Source organism: Scomber japonicus, chromosome 3 (genome assembly GCF_027409825.1).
Source record: "Scomber japonicus isolate fScoJap1 chromosome 3, fScoJap1.pri, whole genome shotgun sequence".
NCBI classification, from domain to species: Eukaryota; Metazoa; Chordata; class Actinopteri; order Scombriformes; family Scombridae; genus Scomber; species Scomber japonicus.
Window position 1 is genome coordinate 20,474,895 of NC_070580.1, and position 19,072 is coordinate 20,493,966.

General features: G+C 40.4%; 2 protein-coding genes across 3 annotated transcripts; one reads left to right on the forward strand and one right to left on the reverse strand.

The window, feature by feature from the left end:
* Nucleotides 1-43: 43 nt before the first annotated feature.
* Nucleotides 44-9,970, forward strand: patz1 (POZ/BTB and AT hook containing zinc finger 1). Of its 2 annotated transcripts, XM_053316495.1 has the most exons (6): nucleotides 44-1,608; nucleotides 3,225-3,288; nucleotides 3,377-3,548; nucleotides 5,047-5,205; nucleotides 8,235-8,447; nucleotides 8,849-9,970. In XM_053316495.1, the coding sequence occupies exons 1-6, from the start codon at nucleotides 368-370 to the stop codon at nucleotides 9,325-9,327; spliced, it is 2,328 nt and encodes a 775-aa protein (XP_053172470.1). In that variant the 5' UTR covers nucleotides 44-367; the 3' UTR covers nucleotides 9,328-9,970. The 2 variants fall into 2 exon arrangements, with proteins under 2 accessions (XP_053172470.1, XP_053172469.1); XM_053316494.1 differs by lacking the exons at nucleotides 5,047-5,205; nucleotides 8,235-8,447.
* A 3,924-nt stretch (nucleotides 9,971-13,894) lies between these two features.
* LOC128355277 (solute carrier family 2, facilitated glucose transporter member 11-like) lies at nucleotides 13,895-18,865 on the reverse strand. Its single transcript, XM_053315524.1, has 12 exons — nucleotides 18,845-18,865; nucleotides 17,888-17,986; nucleotides 17,217-17,377; nucleotides 16,784-16,908; nucleotides 16,556-16,685; nucleotides 16,081-16,229; nucleotides 15,648-15,835; nucleotides 15,417-15,527; nucleotides 14,609-14,710; nucleotides 14,449-14,524; nucleotides 14,215-14,342; nucleotides 13,895-14,089 (listed from the first exon to the last, which is right to left on the reverse strand). Exons 1-12 carry the CDS (start codon nucleotides 18,863-18,865, stop codon nucleotides 13,895-13,897), a joined length of 1,485 nt encoding a protein of 494 aa, XP_053171499.1.
* Between the last annotated feature and the right edge of the window lie 207 nt (nucleotides 18,866-19,072).

Genomic DNA, 19,072 nt, shown 5'->3' on the forward strand with positions numbered 1-19,072 from the left:
GAAAGGGCAAGAAATACCCCTCAGGCGTTGGATGCTACTCCTTAAAGTGACTGTCGTTATGGAGAGGGAAACATTTTAAGAAATGACACTATCATTATCAAACCACACGACTCATTTTACAAAACAAGAGCGACCCCCACCCTTCAAGAAACCACGGTCAAAGTTCACAGGAAGCTGGGGGGCTGCCATTTTTCCCTGCTGCTACTGCTAACGTTTCACGGTAGATGCTAAACCGACGGGGAGCGGCGGTTGGTTTTGGGGGTTTTTTATAGCTAGCTGGCGTCAACGACTTGAAATCGTTACGCACACAATCCATCATTTCTCCGACCGTTGCCGCTAACCACCGCTGTTATTGGATGAATTCGGCATGGAGAAAGTAGCGGAGCCGTCTTGGACTTCTTCGTACACCTACCAGGTGAGCAAGCACAGTGCGGAGATGCTACACAACCTCAACACGCAGAGGAAAGATGGAGGCAGGTTCTGCGATGTGATCCTACGCGTCGGCGAGGAGAGCTTCCCTGCCCACAAGGCTGTGTTAGCGGCGTGTAGCGAGTACTTTGAGTCGGTGTTCAGTCGCCAGTCGACGGAGGGCGACGCCAAGGAGCTGGAGATGCACACGATCAGCCCCAAAGTTTTTAAAGATATCCTGGACTTCGCCTACACCTCCAGGATCGTGGTGCGACTAGAGTGCTTCCCAGAGTTGATGACAGCCGCCAAGTTTCTGCTGATGCGGTCGGTCATCGAGATATGTCAGGAGGTCATCAAACAGTCCAACGTACAGATCCTCGTACCGACAACCCGGGGAGGAGACGCCAGCCTGTTCCAGGCCACGGAGGCCACGGAGCTGGGTTTCCCGGTGGCTCAGCAGGATTTGGTAAACGGATCGGGGCTGCTGGTGAACGGTCAAACCTTTGCCAGTAATGCACAGATGCATGTAGATGGGAGTGAAGCCGCCGCCGCCGCCGTGTTATTAGAGGACGGGGGCGAGTCGTCGGTGCCGATCTTACAGCCGGTGGAAGGACTGTCCGTGTCCCCGCCAGCGGAACTAACGGGGAACACATTTCATCACGACGCTGGCTCCCCGGGGTCGAAGAAGAGCAGGGGGAGACCAAAGAAAGCTGGTGGAGTAGTGGAGGCTGTGCACTTTAATCACAGCAAAGACAATGGACTGTTTCCGTGCGGGACCTGCGGGAAAGCTTTCACGGAGGCTTCCCGTTTGAAGAACCACGAGGCTCAACACGGAGCCTCGACCGGCGGGGTAAACAACGTCGGTGACGGCTTGTCGACACCGGGCGGCATCAGCCTGCTGTCTCAGGCCGGTCTGGCCGAGAACGGCATGCAGCTACACGGGGGGCTGACGCTGGACAGCGGCCGCAAGCGGGAGAGGACCAGGAGGCACGTCGGCTGTGACATTTGCGGGAAAGTTTTCCGCGACGTTTACCACCTAAACCGACACAAGCTCTCCCACTCCGGGGAGAAGCCATACGCGTGCCATGTGTGCGGTCTCCGGTTCAAACGCAAGGACAGGATGTCATACCATGTGCGGTCCCACGACGGCTCGGTTGGCAAACCCTATGTGTGCCAAAGCTGTGGGAAGGGTTTTTCAAGGTGAGTTGACTTGATTCAAACTGTCTTCTTCTTCTGATCTTTAAATTCACCAATGATTCAGGAGGATTGTTAACAGAGTGTGCATTGATGTTTTTGTTCTGATTAGAGGTGCAACTGTGGTGCATGTTAGATACAGAGCTGAATAGTGTTAGCTGCAGGTATTCACAAACACAAAACTGTGACATCACAAGTAAAAAAAAAAAAAAAAACTGGAGTCCACAAATGAAGAAACCAGCTCTTCAAACACAGACACCTAGCACACACCCTTCCCACCAGCAGCCTGTATAATCTAGTCTGAGAGTTAAAATCCTAAAGCAAAGGGTACTGGTTGATTTTCAGAGGGCCCCCCTCTGTGACCCAGCTCTTACAAAGACACGCAGTGTGAAATACAACAGTTGAGTGTTTCAGTTTCTGTGGTTACACAACTGCTGAACGGTTACACACTGTCTTGTCATCAGTGTAATTTGGCTTCAACAATAAGACACTTTCCCAGGCTCAGTGTTGTCAGGCCCTGCTGCAAACTCACTGCCTCCCCCTACTGCTCTGGAGGTTAAAATGCATGACAGATGGTAGATGGAAAGGCACAAATAGTCATTCTAAAAACATCCACGAATTTGGTGAGGGCTGAAGAGTCTGACAAGGCTGTTACTGAATTCGTGGTGATTTTGCACTGATGGAGTCAATAAAGAAGTTACTACTGTTTTTGGATATATTATCACAGCCAAAAAAAGTTCTTATTGGTCTGCTTTTGTGGTATTTATAATAATAAAAAGACAGATATTTGTTTGAATAAGATTATTGATTTGATGGTAAGGAGCATAACAACATACAGTAAACATTCACTAGAACTGACAGTACGTTTAATACGGCCAGAAATTAACACAATCAATAAGATGATAAAATTGACTAAATTTGTATGATTTAAAGATGCTATGATGCTGACAGTTACATTTTATGTCATACAAGCTTTTGTGACGGGAAAACGGTTGTAACTAAGAGAGCACATAGTAGCAAAAAAATATATAAAACAGGGTTTCACTTTTTCAAACATGATATAGGATAATTGTGTTGAGTTAAAATTGTAGACGTTTTTCTACCTTGTCTGTGTGACATTTGTGAATACCAAAAATTTTAATCTTTATATTTAAATGCCAAGACAGAATCCAAACATCCTCCCAAAATGTGTAGCTATATTATATTCACGGTATGAAAATAAATTGGATTTTTAAGTGGGTCCAGCAGGAAGAGCAGCTGCTGTCCTCAGTCAATTATTGCATTTCATTATGACTTACAGCTGTATTTGGTTTTAATGCTGTCGCCAATTTGCAAGTCGAGGGTGTCTGCTTGAAACATCCCTGCATGAAAAAAAAAATTTAATTGGAGTGCGGTCATCTTGATTCCTGAGGCTACGTTCATGCCTACACTACCAACATGGACTCTTTGTACCACAGTCGTGTGTGTGTATATAGGCTATATATTGTTTCCCAGTCTTTATGATGGAAGTTACATTTTAAAATAGTGCTTTAATTTACTCAGATTTCCATGTAGTTTATGAATTCATGTTTATAGTGAGAACTATATCAGTAATTGTTCATATTTATCTCCTTTCTCTCCAGACCGGACCACCTGAACGGACATATCAAACAAGTTCACACAACCGAGAGACCCCACAAGTGCCAGGTGACATTTAGGATCCAACTATGAGACTGAATAATTTGATGGTTTTAATGTATAATATGATAGAAACATGTTGACTCCTCTATTTCAGATTTGTAACGCCTCTTTTGCAACACGAGATCGCCTCCGGTCACACCTCGCATGCCACGAGGACAAAATCCCGTGCAAAGTGTGTGGCAAGTTCCTGCGAGCTGCGTACATGACAGACCACCTCAAGAAACACAGTGAAGGAACCCATAACTACTGTGGCATTTGCAACAAAGGTAATTCTTTGAAAACCTCACATAGCCTGACACAGCTCCTCTGAAACTGCCTTTTCTCATTACCTGACAAATATTCAGTTTGGCGATGAAGTCATGGACATGCAGAGGATATAAAAGTGTTGTAATCTGGTTTTGGTATTTGTCTGGTTCTGCTGTACGCTCATAGAGAAATGACGAGGGTCTGATGGTCAGACTATTGCAATTATTACAGTTTTGTTTTCAAATCTCTTTTATGTGAAATTGTAACCTGGTCTAAAACATGTGGTCCCAAATTGGAAATATTGGAGATGAAATATGTTGTAGAGTGCACCTGATTGTGTAGTTTTACCTCACAAGTACTGAGAACACTCAAAGTGTGTTGCCAGATGACAGTCTTCTGGCAAAAGTGGAGCCCGGTCCAGGTTTTTTTTTTTTTTGTCTGATGACCTCAGTCACCGTCTGCAGCTGTGACCACCACATTTTCTTCATCAAACACTGAAATTGGGTGGTACACGAGGCACAACTACTTTGATTTAAAATTGTATTTCCTTGCAGGACACAACAGGAATCATAAACACCCCTGACATCTCTCAAATCCTTCTTCAGGGTGCGTTGTGCCATTAAATTAGTGTCTCTCCCATGTGAAGGTAAAAGCTGCATTTAGATTCAGGCACAGGTTTGAAAAGTACTGAAAACACTGGTAACATTTTTTTGGTTTGTTTATTTGGTCTGTATTCCAGATAAATCGCACAAACTGAATGTGACCAATTAGTGTTAATGAATGTCGGGCTTTACCCTGTACATAAAGTCCAGGTCCTACAGGCGTCCTCTGTCTTACCTCTTATGTGTTTTTTGGCTTCTCTGTTCAAACCGGTTGAGATCAATGCACATCACAGCTGCAGTGTGTAGGATTTAGTGGTGTTGTAGTATAACAGACTTGGCAGAAATGTAATATAACATTCATAACTATGTTTTAATAATTGTATAATCTCTGGAAACTAAGAATCGTTGTGTTTTCGTCACCTTAGATTGAGCCGTTCATAGCTACATAGGGTGCGGATCCTCTTCCACAGAGCCTGCCATGTTTCTACAGTACCTCAGAATGGACAAACCAAACATTGACTCTCAAGAGGGCCTTGCACGTTTTTCGCAAGTTATGCGTTATACATGATTGAAAGGAGAGGGGAGGGGTACTCAGTTGGTTGTGATCTGCTACCTCACCACTAGGTGTCACTAAATCCTACACACTGGTCCTTTTAAAAACTGACTGAGCCGAATTACTTCCTGTTGGCTTCCCGCACATTTAACTGGTACGAGATAATTTACTGATGTGGCTCCTCAAGACAAATATTAATTTTGCTTCCCCCCTCGATGAATCATTGATTACTCTAATCAAACCAATCACGGTATCGAACCGTTGACATCGTGTAGCCTGTCTTTGTTTACAGGTCGCCCCTCTCGTAGCCAAGGCTTTGAGTGTGTCAAACAACTGCCTTGTTCTCTGTTCTTCTGGTCCCAGGTTTCTCCACTGCGTCCTACCTTAAGGTGCATATAAAGACACACCATGGCTCTCCACTGTCCCCCTCTGCCACATTGCACACCTTCCCTGAGCCAAGGGGGGAACTGCAGATGCACAACGGCACCCCTTACCACATGGGACGCCAGTGCTCAGTGGAAGGCAAGCAGCCGCCCGCCCCATCCCAAACTTTCATGTTTCTGGCTTTCATATGCTCTGCTGCTTTTTGGAGAAACATGCCGCTGCATTTTTTTGTGTATGTTTAAAACATGAGCATACATCAACCTCTGCTGTGCCAAGCTTTCCGCTCAAACAATTACTGTTGTACTGTTTCAGCTGCTGGTTGTGTTTCTGTTGGCTAACAGGAAGAAAACACATGTCTTTAATTCAGCGTAGAGACAGCCTCCCTGTGATAGTTACACTCAGAAGTATTATACTCCTTTATGAGGACCTTTTCTGTAATTGATCTCTATCATACCCTTTTTATTATGAACTAGGGTTGCAACTTACAATTTTTACGACCTAACCCTAATCGATAATTTGTCTGGTCCAAAAAATGTCAGAAAATGTCTGATCACTGTTACCCAAAGTTACATCCTGAGATGTCTTTTTTTTGTCCCGATCAAAAGTCCACAACCCAAAGATATTCAGTTCATTATCAAAGACCAAACCAGAAAATATTCACATTAGAGGTAGGATATTTTCTTTTAAAAAACTCCATTAATTGATTATATGAATTGATCATCAAAATAGTTGTCAGTTAAGTTAATAGTTGGCAACAAATTGATTAATCAGCTAAAGCTAAAGCTCTATTATGGACTTCAGGTTACAGACCACCACATACATACATACATACATACATACATACATACATACATACATACATACATACATACATAGTGCTCACAAAAATCTTGAAAAGTCAGAATCTTACTATCGGCTGGTGGAAATAATTTTATGTCGTAATTAAAAGTGGTCTGCTTCTATAGAATGACTCAAAGTCAATCAGTACACACTAAATTTACTAACCAACAGAACTAAAACCAGAGTGAAGTTTGTCAGGTAAGGACAACTGATAATATCACCACATCGTTACTTATAATGAAGACGTAGCTCTTTATCTGACAGGAAACATAATCCTGATACATTTTAAGTCACCATCATCACATTCAGTATATGAACACATTGTTTAGTTTTTTAATTCATGACCATGTAGGAGTTTTGAGTGTCAGGACACTTTTGCTTTTTGCTCTTTTTGTATTTGTGTGTGTGTGTCTGTCCAGCATGGCCACGGCAGCGTTTGATAACAGTGTCTGTTTCTGCTTGGCTGGTCCATCAGCAGTTGTTAAGCAGTGCACAGTGTTGCATGATTGTCCAACTGGGTGCTCCATTTGCCCTGGATTCATTGAAACGTTTGTAGTTGTGCCATTTCTGTGGGAGAACCAGTAGCATAGAGACAGTGCACAGTGAACCGTGAGCCACAATCTGCAAAATGAATATTGGAGAAAATCTTTTTTTTTACTTGTAAACTGAGTTATGAACAAAGTCAACATATGAGCCCGCAGCATTTAAAAAACAGTCTACCCTTTAGGTTTATTATTAAACCGAGGAAGGCTATCAAAATAGTCTATTATGCTGAGAATAGTGCTGAAACTATTTGTCAGTCAGTACATAATAGGTGGTGATTATTAGTTGATCTTGATAACTGTGATTTTGGTCCTATAACTCTCTGTCTTTTAGCTGCATCATCATATTTATGAAGGTAAAATGCAGCATTTCTAATAAGTTTTTTGGAGTAGAGAGAAATCACAGCCTGTTAAAGAACAATAAAAGCAGCATTTTTGTTTTTGTGGTTAGCTGGAGCAGTTTGAGACTTTATAAGCTTACAGCTGTTTATGAGCTAGAGTTTTCTATAAGGTGAAAACAGAATGTTAAAATAAATAATAGGTTGCTTTTTTGTGAAAAGTTTTGTAATGTGAACAAAATAAAACTCACCAGACACATTGTTAGGAACACCTGTGTAATCTAATTCAATCCTATAAAACACATCTGCCTAAGCGTGGCTCTGAACAACAAGTCTCTATAATAAAACTGTAAAAGTGTCCAAGTAAGGAACTGAGTTTTTAGTGTAATACTTAGATTTAGAAATGATGCAATTTAATCTTAAATGACCAGAAATATCTGATACGTGACCAGAAAAATCTGAAATGTGTACTGTCACTATATTTACTGCAGTCTTCATCTAGTTTCATGTCATGTGTGAGACAAATAAGACCGATGTGTGTGAACATCAAACAAAATGATGTTACTGTTGTTCTCTCACAGGGATATTTTACATGTATGATGCCTGTTTCATTTAGGTGGGTCAGTAAAATACAATGATCCTGGCACAGGCACCTATATACAGCCATTATATCAGGTTTATCTGGTGGTGGTTTTCTCCAAATTTTCCAAATATTATTACATTTTAGTAACTCTTTCATATAAGGGGTTATGGTGCTTTTCCACTATACAGTTCTAGCACTACTCGGCTCAACTCGGTTTAGTACCAGGAACGACCTTTTCCATTACTTCATAGTACCTCCTCAACGTGGGCGGGGTCGTCACAGCACAGCTTCGCGGAACTGCCTTGACTTCGTTTTATACACGACACAAACAAACAATGGCGGACATGGAGGTGATGGTGTACTTGGTGTTTCGGCCTGTGCCTTTTGTCACACACAAAGCAAGAGAAGAGAGCCGAATCATTGTATTTAAAAATGCCGGGTTTGATTCTTGTGTAGCACGGCTCATGACTCTTACAGTGACAACTCTCTGATCATATTTTAGTATAGGCTCGGCTCACTTGGAACCTCGGCAGAGCAGGTACTAAAAAAGTACCAGGTACCAGGTACTATCCCTAGTGGGAAAGCAAAAAAAAAACGAGTCGAGTCGAGCCGAGTAGTGCTAGAACTGTATAATGGGAAAGCCCCATTAGTGAGCCAAACTGCATCACAAACTTCACTTAGCTTTGGGATTTGTGAAAGGAAAGCGGTCCACCCCATGGATTCATTCAGACCTTTCAAGCATGCTTTGTTTACAGCACTTCAATACTAGCGATGAAATGAAGGTAATTCTGTCTATATGGTGTCCGCCAGCCTGTTATGTCTGTTCCTCCCCCTTCCTTTTTCCCCTGGCCGGGTGTCATGTAGACCTGTGCGCCAGTCGCCAGCTGCTTCTCACCTCGCCTGAGGCAGAGGGTCGCTTTCACGGGCTCTCTGGACACCCGGTTCTCCCCCAGCCGGGCCCTCCAGCCTCTGGCCTGCAGCCTGAGCTGCTTATAGGGAAGCCAGGTGGGGCTCCATATTTCTGGGAGTGTCGCTCGGGTGGGGTGCCGGGCTTCCCCGTCCATGGGCCTGTCGCAGGTCAGTATAGTCCAGCAGGAGGGAGGGTGGGGGCATGATGCTAGCATGGCCTGCTGGTTGGATGAGAACAGCTGAATTCTCAGTGGACTTTGGGCAAATGGACTGAGCTAGATGAGTGTTTGGTTTACTGCTGTAGCCACAGTTTGAAGGAATGTATTTAGTTATTGATGTGTAAAATCAATCAATCAATCACAACCTGTTCTACTTGTGCTTGGTACCTTCTTAACTTCTGAAGATTACATTTAAAGATTTTTGCAGGTGCCAGCCGGCTACTGGATTGAAGTTGTATTTGAAAAAGCCTGTTTTATAATTCATTTATCCTAATTCATGCCTCTCTTTCCTCCCATTTTCCCCATTTTTTTCTCTCCCTCTTCCTATCCATGCTGTTTTTTAAACCTTAGACGGACAGGAAAACTCTGGGAAATGTCCTCACCTGGAATCAGAAGAATCGGATCCTTCATTTGGAGAGTTGTCCAATGGCGACGAGCTTAAATCTCCACACAAACCTGACGGGCCGGACCTTGAGATGCCCTCTTTAGCCTGTAATGGAGCCTCTGCAGGGACCTTAGGGTCTCCAGAGGGCTCCAAAGCCAAGACGGACCCTGAGAAGAAGTTCACCTGCGGCATCTGCGGTCAGGCCTTCCGCACCAAGTCCTACCTCAACAAGCACCAGCACAGAGTACACAAAGCCCAGAAAGCCCAGGGCGTTTCAGGGTCCGGCTTAAATGAGCTGGCCCCGTCCCTCACCTCCCCTTTCTCTCCTCAACAAAACATGTCTCTGCTCGAGTCCTTTGGCTTTCAGATAGTCCAGTCCGCTTTCGCCTCCTCGCTGGTGGATGCCGAGGCTGGTCAAAGCGGGATGGACTTCGGAGGGAAGTGACGTATTTGCTAGAGATTTAGCAAAGCCTCGAATTTTTAGGACAAAGCCGGGTTGCCCACAGAAGACGCTCTTGTATTTGAGAATAACTTTGCCTCAAGACTACTTTTCCGTTCGTTACATTGCTTAATGTGTATCCAATATTTTTGTCACAGACTGCCATATGATTCCTACTTTTTCTACTTTTTTCAGAGTATGAAGAGTGCGTACGCTGTGTTTTCGTTTCTAAAGAAATGACATGAAGGTTGTGTTTCCTTTATCAGATGTGGATGTTGAAGTTGACGTTTGGTAGGCTCTGAGTTTATTTTTTTGACTCATGTGTCGTTGAGCTTTTCTTAGCTGCACATGTGTTTCTTGACATGAGATGAATTGATTACTATATCCTTAAAAAGAGTAATTGTTGTCTATTTGCCCACTTTAACTGCTCTGATGTTCTCTCTTTAAATCGACCCATTATAACTGTTTTAACGCTTCATTTTCCTCGCTGCCCCAAGGCATCTTTACCTCAGAGCAACAAGAGGGCTGAATTTATCTATTTATGTTGTTCTCTCTTCTTTCAAGGAGGATTTAGATTTTCTTAAGAACAGGGATTTAAATTGGCCTCAGTTTTCTTCGCAGATTTTTCTTTGAATCTCTTCATTGCGAGTAAACATTCACCACGTTCATACCAGGCCCACGGCATGTTTCATTACACATTTATTACGAGCAATTTTTTCAAGCCGCTGAGGAGCACTGATGGTTGTCAAGGACCTTTTTAATGAGTTAGTGTTGACAGGGTTGCACTATATTCGACAGTAAAGAAGAACTTTTCTGACCTTTTTAAAACCTATGTTGAATTTAAATTCTCACAGCATCCACAGAGCTCATTTGGAACTATAAATGCTTGCAAAAATGTAATTTTAGCTAAAACAAATCAATTAAAGGACCAGTGTGTACATTTTGTGGCATCTAACAGAACGGGTGTAGCAGAAATGGAAAATTAATATTCATATTTGTTTTAATTAATGTCTAATCCCATGAAAATAAGTTTGTTTAGTTGTTGTTTTCATTACCTTTAGAATAAACCTTTTATATGTAGAAAGGGGTCACCTTTGACTGAGGCCACCATGTTGCCCTGCCGTGTTTCTACAGTAGCCCAGAACAGACAAATTAAACACTGGCTCTAGAGAGGGTCTTTTGGCATTTTTTACAAGTTTCCCGGCCTTGGAGTAGGAGGGGAGAGGGGTATTCATTTGGTTGCAATCTTCAACCTCACCACTAGATGCCACTAAATCTTACACACTGGTCCTTTAAGCTACCTCATAGAAGAAAATAACACCACAGTGCTTTGTTTGTAGTCAAGGTTAATTCTTTTCCTATTTTTATTAGATTTAAAGCATAAAAAATGAAAACCAACCAATCTTATTGTCAGAAAAAAGAAAAACTGTATTGAAAGTCAGAGTTGTGTCACTGCTAAGATCTTAAAAAATGCTTGATGCCTGTTTTTTCCTAATAATTTGTATAAAGACGTTGATGCCGCTGAGGACCGTTAATGTTCAGCGTTAACCTGAGTGGATGTGACACTGATCAGTGAGCAGAGCTGGTGATAGTTTAAGAGTCGTGCCCTAAATTAAGCAAATCTATCGGCAGCTCATTTGGATGTGAAGATCCCTTTAACACTTTTTGATTAGATGATTTGTAAAATGAGTTATTCATAGAAAATGTGCAGAAGTGAGGAGAGAAAAGCCATGTATTATTGTTATCTATATTGTGTACAGAAATACTTTGAAAAAGGATTTTTCCCAGGAGGTTTTTTTATCATGTAAAATATGTTTTTGAAACATGCCTCGAGCCTGTTAAGAATGAGTTTTGTTTCCCCCCATGATGACAATGTTTCCACGCCGTGTGTGTTAACCACATATGTGTTAAACCAGTTGTGTATATGAAACAGGGACCAAGGTCAGGTAAATTTTCAGTATATATTTGAAGAAATGTAGATTATATTTTATTAACTTATTCACGCCCTCAGTTTTGTGTACTTCCTTTTTTTTTTTTTTTTTTAACTGTCAAAAAAATCTTGATTTTTCAGTTTGATAAGTTTCCACTCTCTAAATTATGTTAAAAGGAGACGTGTGTGTTTGTGGAGGGTGTGTTGTGCAGCAGCTAGAGGGAAGAAGACAGACTCAGGCCCTGAAGCCTCTGGACCGACCAAACATAAATTTACTTTTTTTGTAGAGTCGACTTAAATTCTCTGGCTTTTCTTCGTCACCTGCACTTGTTGTAATGCTTGCCCCTCCCCTCCTGTCGTATTAGCCTGAGTAGATGTCTTTGTGTTTGCACTAACGGTCGCTCAGTTAAAACACAAGTTATCTCTGTGTCTTACGCGAAAATGTATTTAATCCAAAATGTTGAATCCAAAATTAGGCTTTCCCGCCTTATCAAGACATTCCTGCGACGATCTTAATTGAGACGAACGTTTTTCTTTGTTTGATCTTCTTCATCCACTGTATTGGAAAAAAAGGTTCCTATGATGATGAATTGTTAAACAACCCGTCAGGATGTTATTGATTATTGATGAAAAATACAAACAGACCCTATTCACAATCATGATGTACTTCCTCTCGGTCTTGTATATGCAGAATCACAAAACAAGCAACCCCAGCCAATCAGGAAAGACAGAAAAAAACTTGCTGCAAGTTACGAGTTACGAGTTTGCTGCATAAAGCCTCGCACATCTGTTGATTAATATCTTGCTCATGGGTCAGCATTTGTCTCTTTGTGTTGTAAAACATGTCACAATGCAAATTAGACTCAAGGGGGCTTGCGATATGTGTGTGTGTGTGTGTGTGTGTGTGTGTGTGTATATACGTGTGCTGAATAGGCCGTCTGTGTGTTTGTTTCTGTGTTTTGATCCGTGTTTCCTGCTTTCCGTTTTATTATTATTATTATTATTGTTATTATTATTATTATTATTATTATTATTTGTGAGTAAATTCAGTACATTCCTATATTATTTATGGTAATATTGTGATTGTAACACGTGTATATACCATTCATATACACAGTCTATAAATATATATATGAATATATGAACCAACCAATATGATCAATGTTTGTCAATGGTGGTCCTGTACATACAGATTTTTTTCTTTCTTGAATATTATGTAGAGGGATATTAAGTTATGGCCATTTTTTTGATTGAAAGTGCTGAAACTGCATGTCTGCATTGAATGTCGATCACTGGTTGGTGGCAGTAGCATCACTGCTTTACCGTACTGTCACTCTGCTCTGGTCGCGCTCACGCCTCCAGCTGCACGACTCGTTTTTGACCAAGTTTTTAATTTCCTTTATTTGATCCACTCTGCACTAGTATTTACTCCTGAGAGGTAATAAGGGTTGTATTGTTATAATTATTTGAAGACAACTGAAAGATGCTGTATGGAAATAATGTACCTTCTTTTTGTTTCAATGTTTCTCTTCACTGGTATGTGTAATTTGTTTCATGCACATTGGTACTCAAATGTTAGAAAAAGAAAAAAAGGAAAAAAAAAAAGTTTCTGTCATGGATTATTTAGGCCTAAATGTTTTGCTTTCTGCTTTTTGGTCTGTTGCAAAGTGCCTTCCAAATACTGATTGTGCACAGCAGTGGATTAAAAAAAAGGTCCTCTTTTCTAAAGGTTGAGAATTGTACAGAGTGACTTGCATTGACACTTTTGTATAAAAACACACACAGAAAATGTACAATATGTTAACTTGGTATTTTATCATCGTACTCAAAAAGATTGCTCTTAAAAACATGTGAGCTACATGTTTTGTTATAACGTCTTTGGACATATTTCAATATAAGCATACTTTTCTATAGATATTTGTTTTTGTACTCTGTTGATGAGTCTCATCTCTCTTGTTGGTACAGAGATGAGGGTCAAATAAATTGCGATGAAAAAGCTCCTAACTTCTGTTTTGTAATTTATCAACAATAATGCTCCAAATATTTGTCAGAGTATTATATGTTTGTGGTTTTGATTATCTAAAATGATACGCTGCTCAAACTGTGTTATTTACTGAAGCAAGCACCTATTTCACATGATAGCACTTGCCTGTCGGAGAGAACAGATAAAAGCAAATAAGTAGGACACAGAGGTGATTAAAATCTCAATGTATATTCTTTAATTTGCCACATTTTAGTTAAATAACCACAAAACCAGAGACAGGTCAGATGCATTGTTTTTTGTCATGTTAATATATTTACAGACTCCATGTTCTTTCTTGTCAGCACTTAACTTACATTATGTGATTTCAAATTCCATTGCAATCTATTAGATGCTAAAAAATATATACATTTGTGTGTGTAGAAAGACACAATTAATTACATAGTTATTCCTTTAAATACAGTTTCAGGTAGTTTAATTAGTGTTTATTTGAGGAATTCATCCTCCCATTAATTAAAACATATTTATACTCCATTTCTGTCAAGTCCGCTCTGCTAGATGCCACTAAGTTATTCACACTGCACCTGTTAAGATCTATGCAGATACTTGCAGAAGTGATAAATAAACAATGTAAAGAACAACAATAATAATAATAATAATAATTAAAGTTTAGTTGCAAGAGTAATATCAGTCTTTTCAATGTCTGCTGCCCTATTCTTGTAATTCAGTTTGTTGAAGTCCTCCATAATCTCCATCATTGTCTTTCCTTTGGTCTCCGGTACAAAATAAATCATAAATGCTGCACTGAAAATGGAATAAACCACGAAAATCAGGAAGCAGAACTGCCCGAGTCCATCCTGTGTGGGCACACATAAAAACAGATTGTGTTGAATTAGCAGTACAAGACCTAAATATATGCATATAAAGATGAAGATATAATGTATGTAGATTATTTGAGGTAACAATATATGCACAGTCTTACCACTATGTAGCTGAAGAACATCCCCACACAGAACATGCCGAGCCAGTTGACAGTCCCACTGATAACATACGCAGAAGGACGCCATGCTTGTAGGAAGAGGTCAGCAGGAAGAGACATAGACACTCCAGCTGAAAGGATATTAAAACAATTCAAATGAAGTACAGAAAGCAATCTATAAATAACAAATATGAGTGATTTTTGTGTTTTGAGGTGGAAAAGTAGCAGAAAACTCACAAGGTCCAAGTCCATAAATACAGATGACACAAAAAATCAGGCCGATGTTCACGTATGGGATCGATGGATTCAGATCCTGTGTGAAAATAGAAGATCTTATTAAATGATTCTCTACAAGGCAGAAGACAGGAAGGTGCAGTGATGAAGTGAATGTAAATACCTTGATGGAGAGCGTGACGGTGAGCACAGACATGGTGACACCCATCAGGAGATAGCCATAGCCCATCAGCCTCTTCCTGCCGGCACGGTCGATCAGAAAAGACTGAAACACAAAACATAAAAAACTTGATGAGCTCCTAATCACAACACGACACATACATTCAATAAACGATGCGCAACAGTACATATAGCTATAGAAATAAATGTAGTGGAGTATTAATATAAATATGCATAAAATGTGTGTGAGTGTGTGTGGGGGGGGTTGCACAGGTTTTGAGGCTCGGCTCCCAAATAGAAACTGAGAGCAGCTGGGTGCTTTCCCCTCTTGGCTGATCAAGATTTGACGACACCCTTTCTCTGGGGCTTGAGAGAGAGGTGGGGAACTACACACCCATGTCATTCAGATCCTTCTTCCACTTACTGTGAACATCGATTTAGCAGATGTTGGCAGTCAGAGAGTCTGATTTTTCTTTCTGATTGAAGATTATTTTGAGCATACAGGAGCCTAACTTGAGTAAATATACGGGCAGACCATTGTGCTATCCATACATGAGTTTTTGCTTTCCTAACAATCGTCAAACACCTGCAGACATTACATTACACCACTACTATCCTCATTATTATCATAGTATTGGCTATTATTTTCCATATAAGATGACGTAGTTGAATGATGAACAGTAAAGGAATGTGCATCCACACTCAAAACCCAAATTTCCAAACAATGCTCTTCAGTCTTCAGCTCCAAGTGTCCTTTAGGTATCATTGCAACTTCATGAGTCATATTCGTGCTCCTTTGAAGAGATACTTACACACAGGGATATGGTGATGAGCTCTGTTGCTCCCAGACCAATGGCCAAGTAATGCATCTGGCTCTCTGGCACACCTGACTCTTTGAAGATGTCAAAAGCGTAGAAATACAGCTGCATGACAGGATGAGAGATGAGGAGCCATTAAGCTTGATGAATGGTAGACAGAACAAGCCTCAGTTCATGATAATTACATTTTTTTTGTGTGTGTTATGAAGAGCAAAGCTGACTCACAGCATTGATGCCACAGAACTGCACACCCGCACAGGGGATGGCCAGAGTCAGCAGCTGCCATCTCACACAACGAGAGGTGAGTACATCCTTCACAGTCTTGGCCTTCTCTCCCTGTGCATTCTCTCTTTCTTTCTGCATGTCTTCCAGCTCCAGCTTTAAGTCATCCTCCTGCCATAGCCACTGCAAAGCTTTAATTCATAACACACACACACACACACACACACACAAATGTTAAAGACAGGCACAAGATGAATCTGGTGTTCATCTGTTTTACACATTCACTTTTCACTACATGACACACAACTGATCTGAGCTGACTCTGACTAATGGATGAAAGTTTAACTTCTGACTAACAAATTACAACAAATTGTAGTTAAGCTATGTAGTTCAACTACATGTAGTTGAAGTCTCCCCAACACTGGTGTTCACTCACCTTTTTTGCTGCCTTCAATGTCTCCTTTGTCAATGTAAAGGTACCGAGGGGCCTCAGGAAAGAAAAGCAATGTCACAAACTGCAGGATGGCAGGGATGCCACTAACAGCCAAGAGATATGGCCACATTTCATCCGTGCCCATCATCTCTCTAAACAGAACATAAAAAACAGACTGTCAGAAGAGTAGCAGGAGAGATAAAAAAAAATCTATGAAACACAGTCCAGGAAAATCACGTTGTGCTGTTATAATTGTGGCTAATTAGTAAGAAAAGGTCTGCAAGGTCTTTGTCTGTAACAACAAAAAGTCTTTGATCATGTCAGGAAACAACTAAATGGATGCTAGATAAACTGAATGTAACTTGTAACTTCTTTAATAAGTAACTAAGTTGTCATGTTCTTGCTTGTTATTCTTGACTAGTGTTTCTTTTTTTATTATATATAAGTGAGTTTTTAAGTGCCAGCAGCCACTTCTTACTTGATGCCAATTATTTGTCCCATAATTTTCCCGAAACCGATGAAGATTGAACCGGTGAGGGTCATGAAACCCCTGAGCTTCTTTGGAGAACTCTCCCCGAGGTACATGAGGTGAACACTCAGGCCGAGACCTGTGGAGGAGGGCAAGGTGAAACATTAGAATGTGACAAAAACTAAAGGAAAGTAAGAGATATAATAAACACACACACTACACATCATCAGAACATACCAATATTATATCCATAGAGAAACCTCCCCAGTAAAATCATCTCAAAAGACTTGGCCATGCGACTGAAGAGCATGAGCACAGCAGCCACCATTGCCACAACATTGTTGATCAAGAGAGCTTTTTTCCTGCAAAACCAAAAGAAACACCAAAAACATTCATCATATCATTTTCATATGATCATTCATATGATCACTTTCCTTTACATTTGCTCACTTTCTTGTACATTGTTTTTGGGGGGTTTTCAACCTTTTCTAGCCTAAAAAAGATATCAGCAAATGAAGAATCATCATGGTGAACATTAATGTCATCCTTTTTGTTTTACATCCAAAACAGTCATGGTTTGTTTTTTAAAAGTTTTTTTTTATAGTGTTTCATTTAATTAACAACCTTGTGTGTATATGCAGGTGTGTGTGTGTGAGTGTGTTTGTCTCACCGGCCATGTTTGACAGGAAGGCTCCCGCTGTGAATAGCTCCTATCCAGGCTCCAAGACTCAACACAGCCACAATGAAGGACCAGATGAGCTGATTGGTGGACTCCTGCACTGGAGCTCCATACCTCAATATCCATGTGTAGTTCACAAAACTTTGAACGTGCTGCACAAAGGTCAGAAGGGTCAAAGGACATGTTAAAGTGGTTGGGTAGATTGACTGTGAAGCCCCTGAAAATCAAAATCCAAAAATTATCAGACTCTGAAATCTGAGATTTGTGAAGCTGTTGCACTTGACATTATCCTGTTACTGTCACTTGAGCCCTTAATGGCTGTTGCTCAGGAAAAGTCTAATTCAATAAAATATAAGCAAATTAGGCCCAGAATTCAGTCATATCCAGTCACACTAATGATAATAATACATTAATAATGATAATTACAATTATTGTTGTTATAATAATGATAATAAGAATAATACTAATTCATCAACATGTCTTTTATATGCAGGAAGAAACATATATCCAGTCATAATTTACGTTAGTTAGAGGAATAGATATAAATATGATTTCTTCTAACACTAACTGTGTGTAGATTGTGTAAAGTGAGAGGGCAACACTCCAGTTCGCGTCACATTTCTGTTTAATAAGTTGAATGCATGATAAGATACAAATCTTACCACTGCTGGAGAAGCGATGGCAGAAACTTGAATCCCATATTGAAATGATCCACCGATTCCCAGCACCATCGACAACAGATAAAGCCTCCAGTACTGCAGCTAATATGAGAGGGGGGAATCATGTATTAGTCTTTCAACCCAACAGTAATTGTTTATAAGACCTAATTAGACATTGTAGGAGAGGGCACATGGTATATACTTGCTTATCTAACAGTTCACTGACCTAGGCCCCAAACATGTGTTTAATGATTATGAATGAACTACTTAACAGTCACATATATTAACCCTGATGATGTTCAGTACAACGTCATACTGTACACTCGACTGCTCGTCCTGGTTCTGCTCTGTTACAACCAAAACACTGCCTTTTTGTTTTAAGTACTCACATAAATACAACTGGTCATACATTTTAAAAATATATACTGTTTAATTGTAATAGTTTTTCGCAATATTTGAGACTTTGAATTTGTTTTTTTAAAGATTTTTTTTGTAAGTTTGAAAGCATTTTTCTTAATCTTATAAGAAACTATATCTGTGCTTCTCTGTACATGGTATTGGTTTCTGTATTGAGTTTACTTCTTACTTCAGATGTCATATATAAATGCTGTAACTATGCTGATATGTAAATATTGAGTTTTGCTTTTATGTGTCTGCTGCTACCCCAAAAGTGTGGAGATAAGTGAATTTCAATTCTTGATGCTCAGAACATAAAACATACATTTGAAAAACCTCAACCAAGTTACTCTGGATAATCCACAGACTTCACTGCTGACAGTGAACATTGATGAATATTTTCATCTTTAAAGTCTCCTTCTGAACCCGTAATAGATGCAGGTTTACAAATCTGAATTTTTCCACTACAATGTATTAAAAAATATTATGCATCACAAGTAAAGAGATTGCTTTTCTCCTGCAAAAACTGCGAGCCCACAAACAGTATATCCAGTATTCACTTACCTTCTTTGGTGCACCTTCCATCTTTCACGTTGGCTGTCTGGATGCTGGCTGCAGAAGGAGCAGCTGACCAGCATATATGGAGGATGTCAAATGAAGTTAATCATCAATAGACTCTCGTTGTCCATTCATGTTGTTACAGTAAGATTGGTGTGTTCTGACGTAAATGATGACCAAATGCAGCACTAGTTTCAACCTGGTCTGTCTGGCTGATTCCTGTGGTTGTTACAA